The sequence below is a fragment of the Dermacentor andersoni genome, chromosome 3 (genome assembly GCF_023375885.2).
Source record: "Dermacentor andersoni chromosome 3, qqDerAnde1_hic_scaffold, whole genome shotgun sequence".
Lineage (NCBI taxonomy): Eukaryota > Metazoa > Arthropoda > Arachnida > Ixodida > Ixodidae > Dermacentor > Dermacentor andersoni.
Genome location: NC_092816.1, coordinates 52,732,891 through 52,740,891, shown reverse-complemented (window position 1 = coordinate 52,740,891; position 8,001 = coordinate 52,732,891). Strand labels below are relative to the sequence as shown.

General features: G+C 42.0%; 1 protein-coding gene across 1 annotated transcript in view; it reads right to left on the bottom strand.

Moving 5' to 3' along the window:
* Nucleotides 1-8,001, bottom strand: part of Cap-D2 (CAP-D2 condensin subunit) — a 71,925-nt gene that overhangs the window by 13,197 nt on the left and 50,727 nt on the right. The window contains exon 33 of the mRNA XM_055078055.2: nt 4,209-4,407. Within this exon, the coding sequence (XP_054934030.1) occupies nt 4,209-4,407 (199 nt within the window). The remainder of the gene's footprint in view (nt 1-4,208; nt 4,408-8,001) is intronic.

Sequence of the window (8,001 nt, the reverse complement as noted above, 5' to 3'; positions counted from 1 at the left end):
CTGTAGTCGGCTACATGGCGTAGATACCGCGGCTGGTGTGGGGTCCCGCTACAAGTCCACTGGCTAAGTGCACTGCGGCTTGCTGAGGATGACCGCGTTTGGCTTACGTTTAGCACATCGTAGGCACCAAAGGCGGAAGTCGTGGTGTCTACGTCAATGTCCGAAATGAAATTTGAAGTGCATGCCATGGCGACATTTAGAAGGCGGAGCGTTGTGGGCACTGTAAGAGTTTGAGGGCGATCCCAGCGCTGGCATCCAGTTGTGAGGATTGGGAGGTCAATCCCACCGTTCGTAACCAGTTGTCAAGATTGGAGTCGGGCATGAATTAAATGGTAGCTGGCCCATGCCGTCGTCCAACTTATCCACGCTGAAGACGTTGTTGAAGGGAAGGACTGATTCTCATCAAGAACGAGGAATCTGGGTTTATTTACAGTATCTACATAAGGACGTTGCAGTTCATCAGTCTAGCATGACTGCGAGAGAGAGTACACTGAGCCCAAGGTGAGGGAAACGTTCGACCAGGCACCGTAGACGAGTCGCCTCTATGCAGGAGGGACACACACACACTTCCGTACAGGTTCACGGTCCCCACTGACGTCAGACGGTCTTCGCAGAACTTCGGGCTTACGTCAGGAAAGGCGCATCTTATTCCCTGAGCTGACCCCCGCAGCGCGGCCGTCAGTTGTCCATTGTCTTACGTCTTGAAAGGTGCGTGGGAAGGGGCCTCTGAAGAAGTTCCCTCGGGACCTCCCTTGCTCACGCAGACCAGGTCGGCGGTGGCGCGTTTAGTTATAAAGCCTGGTCCATCAAACTCATCTCGGCAATCCTGCGACGCGGAGTGGCGGACATGGTGCATTGTAATGCGAACACAGTAGACTTAGTGACTCCGTGTGGCTAGAGGGTTGCGGTGGCATTCCAGGAAAAGTTGACTTGCACCTCAGCGGGCCCTTCTTAACAGCACGCCCCATTGCGCGGTAGCCTTCACAGTGCAAGGCAGTGAAGAAGGAACGGGAGCACAGTGGAGGCCGTGTTTGATTGCCGATAACTCCGCTTCTGCTGAACGAATTGAAGTACTTTTTGCGGCAAAGTATTTCTGAAATAGCCTATTTTTGCTTCAAATGCCTTTCTCCACTTTGATAAAAAGTGGTTCAGGGCCCCTTTAAGAACGCTTTAGTTGTATACATGTATCCTGTGGTTCACGAAGAGGTCTGCTCACATTGTGTTCATGACAGCAAAATATATTTCAGGACTTTAATGTACAGAGAAACTTTCACAGCACAGTATTTTATTCTTCAGCATATACATATTGCTAGGCAATCAGCCCAATGACAGTGTTCTTAACATATAAACAGCACAGCAAATGCAATGCATTCATGGTGGCTATGGAACAGCTCAATGTTACTGTGATAATGAGAGATGAGGAAGCATGTACAATGATGACAGTATGCAGCAGTCATGAAAAAAAAAAACAAGAGGCTGAATTTGTGACCACACGTTCAACGACAATGCATGAAACTAGCAGTGTCCTTCCCATCATGAAAAGCCAAATGAAACAACTTCTGGATATTGAAATAATGGTAGCACATGCTTTAGTTCTATAGGTGAAGTAATTGGGAGCATGAAAAAGACAGATGTGTAGTTGGCTGACCTTTGTGATGTTGAAAAGTAGGCAGCAAAAATGCTTTGAAGTGCCACTCCATTACACGGAAAATCTTTCACAAGTCATTGCTCACTAGGTTTCTATGAAAAAACAAACAAACATGATAGTGGAAGAGCACAGAAAATCGCTGCTGTGAAAGAGGAATGTAAACAAATGCAAAAACACACAGTTGTGTTTCTCAAATGTGCAGTACCGTGCCTTTCAGCCATCTTCAGTTGGGCTGTGGAACTTGACTGACATAAATCGAGGCTTAGACAATTACATTCTTCTCGGCCAATGAACAAATATTGGCACCAAGGCTCAGGGTGAAAATGAGTAGTGTACCGTAATATTACACAGTAATATTTTTTTTTACAGTGTTCTGAACACTACACTGCCACTCATTGTACAACAAAGCAGTATGCCCATGTAATGCATGCATCAATAAATAATGTGCACAGCAAATGTTCACAGCAATTTATATGCAGCAAAGCTTGTCAGACAGTGCAAGACTGTAGTCTATATCTAATCTGCTTACTGCATATGGCCTTTGCTGATATACCCTGCTTATTGTGTTCTCTTTTCTGAAAAATAAAAGAGAAGGAAAAAGGAGTGCATACAATGCAGGCAAAATGCAATGACCTGCAAGTATCTCGAGTCTTTCCTCCCGTGTCATGGCTCTTTCCACTTCTCTCTCACACACCCTACTCATTCCGTTTCGCAGCATCACAATGTGGCTTGTACATTGCAAGAAATTAACTTTAAAAGTGTTCAGTTTCAGCCTTGTTGATAAAAAATCTTTTCTTAATCGCTGCAATGTTCATTTCTAGTACAAGTGCCTGTGTGCGTCTCTGTACTTCTGTACATTTTGCCCCAAGTTCTGCGATAAACACTAACAAAGGTGCACATAACTATCTTTCACTACTGATCCATATCGCAACACTAGAATTTTAGCCTCCCATCATAAGCAAGTAAGGTATGTACAATCCAAAATGAAGAACTAAGCTCGTAAGAGCATTAATGAACTGATGATACATCCATAATACTTCAATGCACTATCATTAATATTGCAGTAACAATGTTTCAATGGCAGTTCTTCACATGAGAACTAGATTTAAAAAATGAGGGGCCTGTGAAAGTGAAGTGACTACCAATGTGGTCGACAGTTACTGAAGCCACAACAGGAAAAAAAAATTGCATAGCATATCAGATCAGGTGGACGTAGAGGACCTGCATTCTGGTTTCGAGACTATAACCTCCTGATAAAAACTTTTTTTTTTTTTGTCTGTATATGCGGCAGTATATTTCTGTTCACATTCTTGACAAATCAGAAAAATGGGCAAAGGGAACTCGGGTAATCTTTGGGGATTTGGACCTACAACCTTTGCATGTTGGATTTCGTAACCTCCATCCCAGTCTGCTTTCTTTCCTTGACCTGGTAGCAAACACAGATCATAGCGAGAAATTTTTGGGCTAGTCTGTGTTCATCTCACCCCGTAATGCACTGAGTACGACTGGGTAGCATAACTAATAACAGGTTACAATAGACAAGACCCCCTGTAGTTTTTGTTTGGTGTTCCCTATTGTGGAAATTAGTTGTATTCAGCGCATTGCAAGATAACGGATAAAATTTGTCTTATTTCTCAAACCACAGGCAGGGAGGGGCCTGCCCCTTGGTGTGGTATTTTTGGTCACATCTTTTTTTTGTTATGAACATAAACTAAAACATATAGATAGTAAAAGCAAGGTTTAAGTTCTTTTGGGGGGAAAATGTGGATAAAACAACCGATTGGAAATGTGAAATCGGGTCTTCTCATACATATAATACAATTTCAGAATTAAAGAAATAAAAACTACATTTCCAGTAAGACGACAAATCACTCCACCCTAAATGCACTGAAACAGTAGTGTAGGATAAATGGTCCAAATAACAATAAAATGAATAATAAAATTAAAAACACAGTCAATGTGCAGACAAAATACAGTGTTCTATGCCTGTACAAACAGTCAGTACTGATGCTAACAAAAAACAGTTGTAAAATAAAATATTTCCGAAACTAAGAATATAGTTTCAACTTGTAAAGGATCTTACTTTTGGTCGCCTGCATGCATGTTAGGGAATGGAAACAGGCTTTGTAATGTAGCATTGGAGAGAATGATAAAAAAAAATAACTACTTCATTTTCCAGTGACCAAGACAGCATTTTTCCTTCTTTTTTTTTGTCAGGAATGTGGTTATCTCAACTTCAAGGCATGCTGCCTGCTAAATGCAGCCATCTGTTGTCGCATTTAAGAAGATTTAAAAAAAAAGGAAAAGAAAGAAAAACAAGAACCAACACTTGCATAGCTTACAGTCAAACCATAGAGTATACCAAAGCAAAAGTAGGAAAATACTGCGGCAGTGTTTTTTCTTTACATCCACTCAACTCCCGAGGAGGACGACCATGCGTTAATGTAATAGTGCACCCGCTGGTGAGCAACGCTGTCATGCGAGTGGCAGCATCTACATCTTTTTTTCGATCTTGAGCGCAGCTGCTTAGGCTATGCTTGCTCAAGCCCAAGGAACTCACTCATCATCACCCATCTCGGCTTCGCTGCTGTCGCTGAACTGTATTTGAACCTTGCACTGCCGTCGTGGCAGCGCCTTTCGCGTGGACGGCGGCGGCGACGCCTGCTCCTCTTCGTCCTCGTCGCTGCTCTCGGAGAGGCGCGACATTTTCTTCCGGCATTTTCTCTTGCCTTGAGCTGGTGTCTTCTGATTTCTTGGTGCTGTGTGTAAAAGGACAAAATTAAGGGAATGAGAGAGGACAAAAAAATATGTTTCCCACATTGACAAACTGTTATTTGCAGGCAGCCGGCGTGAACAAGGCACCGTCCCGCCAGTGTTGTTGTAAGATAGCCGCATAAATCTGTTTATTACTTACTTAATTAATTAATTAATTTATTTATTATAACTTCCAGTTTCCATCGTTTCTACAATCACCTCTGGGTTAAGAATATGATAACACTAGACAGCGGTATATGCTAAAGTGCACCATTTCACAACATACTGCGGCATTTACACACCTCTACTAATATTCTTCCAAAAACGCTTTTCCTTTAATTTTGTGGTAATAGTTTGATGATTTGAAGAGAAATGAAAGGTCAGAGATCTATTTTTGAATTTGGTGTTGAAACCCCAGCGCAGGCATGTCAGTCTGACATTATGGATTTCAAGAAATATCTTCATATTTCAGTCACTGTGGCTCAGCAGAAATTCTTGAAACTTGCTAAGTTCAGTGTTGGCTCATTTGGAATACACCGCAGCCCCTGTTCACTGATAAACAGTCAGCAAGGCCCGAGAAGATGCAGTCAATATCTGTGATATCACGAAAAGCTGGCTTACAAAAGCCTCTTCACATGGTGGGAGTGCACCTTCAAGGTAGTACAGAATGGCAATTTATTGATACAGCAGAAATTAGCATTTTTTTCTCAAGTGTCTAACTCTCCAAAGTACAATGGTTAGAGCAGCTAACCACTGTTCTACAGTCAAGCCTTGTAAAGAAGCCACATACAACACAAGAATACAGTAAAAACTCGTTCATACGTTTTAGAAAAAAAAAATGAGAGAGAAAACGTACTAACTAGGCAAACGTACGATTCGAAGTTACTAAAAAGATTTGAAAGACTCAACTATTGTTGACATCTATGTAGTGCGAAGCATTGCACTGATTGTTGTAGCACAAGACGGCCCGACACATGTTGAACTGGAGGTGCTCCAGCGGCACGAGACGTGTTTTGTTGTTTTCCTATTGGGCAGTGTTTTAAGATAATGATGGGAAACCGAAACGAAATCGAGCTTGTGGGCAACCCCGAAACTACTGAAACAATTTCGCGTATCAGTAGTTTCGTTATTGTGTAGTTAATTTGCTGGCTTGCGAAACTCGCACAAACTGTAGGTAGCAGAGAATTCAACTTCCATGTGATGTCACGAGATGCCTGAATGGTCTACGCCACTTGACCAAAAAGCAGCTGCAGTGGCGAATCCACCGCTCTGTCTTGGCTCGGTACTGCCATCTGTCGGGTGCCATTTTACTCAACGAAGGCAGCAAAGGGTAGTGATGACATATGCAACGTCACCACTCCTCCGACAGGGTGGCGGGAGATTTGAATTTTAAAAAAGATATTTGGACCCTTCAGATGCAATTTTATCGTAAACTAAGTCTTTTCTTGGCAAGAAAGAAGTGCTGCAAGGCTTCTGGAATGGTATTTACACGGCCTACGTTGACTTAGTATTTGCCTTTAGTGTCCCTTTAATGTGAATTTATCAACGAGGTTCTGCTGTACTTCCGTCATATCTATTATTCATGCGCCAATAACATGGGAAAAAAAAGAATTTCATGATTTGGTGCATATGTGAAAGAAATGGAAGTGGAAATGGAAGGCCGTTGTGTAAATTTTGGAGGCTCATTTATGGCTTGGTGACGATACATGAACAATGCTACATTACAGACATGTTTTGTAGCATCATTATTATGCAACCATGTGATCAGTGTGATCACACATGTTGAACATGGCATGCTCCAGCCGCAGACCAGTTAACCAAACCTTTGGCCAAAATGCTCATGCACGTCCAAATTAACTCGCTTTTGTCGCATATTTGCCATTTTTTTGCTACCAGAATAACATATTTTGAGCTGTTTCGCTTTGCTGTAAGCAATATTGTTTTGGATAGCAGTAGAATACACATGAAAATAAAGCATGGCCAACCAAATATTATACAGTCTTCCATAATTCCACCCTGATGGGAAGAAATTGATCGAATTATCCGGCGGGTCGAATTAAATGAGATGCAGCAAGAACATCAAAATATGCGACTGTTTTATTTGGCAGTGTTTGCCCGATTTTAACATGTGCCCACTTTCTAAGAGTCTAAAGTAGAAAGTTAACATGCAAATAAAATTAAGATTTCTATATAAAGAACTCTAAAGCACGCCCCATTTTCTAGGAATAAAAATGGGGGAGAGTCCAATATGTGTTGCATAATCGTGGCTGGTTTCCTAAAGTCGGTTTCGCCGCACGTTATTATTTTTTTAAGTTGGCTTCTCCGCAACACAGTTGCGTAATGCGACAAAGCATATGAATGCGGCTTTCAACTTTATTATCTAGGGGGGGGGGGGGGGGGGGGAGAAGAAAAAGAAAAGGCGCGTGTTAGAATCGGGTACATTCTGCAATCAGACATTGTGAGCTACCATTACTGGTGGAAAATATTCATAGGGCAGGTTGTAAGTATGCGTTTTCGATGGGAAATGATGTACGTTTTTGCATGCACTGTCGCTTAAGCTCTGCCGAGAGAGACGTTGCCCTAAAGGGTTCATAATTGGGGTCACCATAGGGGTCAGGGGCGTGCATGCGGTCAAGTTCGAATTATCTGGCAAATGCCAATTTTAGGATTGAAATGACGAAAGTTTGGGCCCTTAAATATATACATGGGCGCTAGCTGGCACCTTTGGTCCGGATCAACTTATTCGACAAACCAAATAAACTTGATGAAGTCTACTGTACTTACTTTGTTAAATCTGATATTTCATTACATTGGAATTTAAATTTATACTCTAACTTATTTTTTTCATTTTAGCCAGTTATAGTCTTGGTCCTTGGCCATCAAAGTGCACTATTTTTAAACCTGTCTATTATAAATATACTATCCTGATGACAGCCCAGCACCTTATGTGCACCTGAAGGTCGAGGTGCTATGGCAGAAAATAATGATAATCAAGAAATGTTTGACCACGCAGAAGGTAAACGTGCATACCTGCCATTTCTTTTACAATTCCACCGTGTGAACTGCTTTATTTTAGAGATGATGAACAACTGTCGTCTTAAGCCCAGTAATTGTATGATTTTTCATTTGTGTCTAGCTAGGAAAAAAAGGAAACAGAATTTCAAAAGAATGCGAATACACTAACTGGTCAATTTTTCATAGCCCCTTTTTATTTTATTTTTTTATCAGTCGATTATAAGGTCCTCACAGCTCAGCAACGACACCAAGTTATACTAAATTATATTCTGGGGCTTTACGTGCCAAAACCATGATCTGATTATGAAGCACACCGTAGTGGGGGCTCCGTATTAATTTTGACCATCTGAGGTTCTTTAACGTGCGCCCAATGTATTGTACACGGTTGTCTTTGCATTTTGCCCCCACCTGCCGTGATTGCTAAGTGGCTATGGTGTTGGGCTGCTGAGCACGAGGTCGTGGGATCGAATCCTGGCCACGGCAGCCATATTTTGATGGGGGCGAAATGCGAAAACACCCTTGTACTTAAATTTAGGTGCACGTTAAAGAACCCCAGGTGGTCGAAATTTCCGGAGCCATCCACT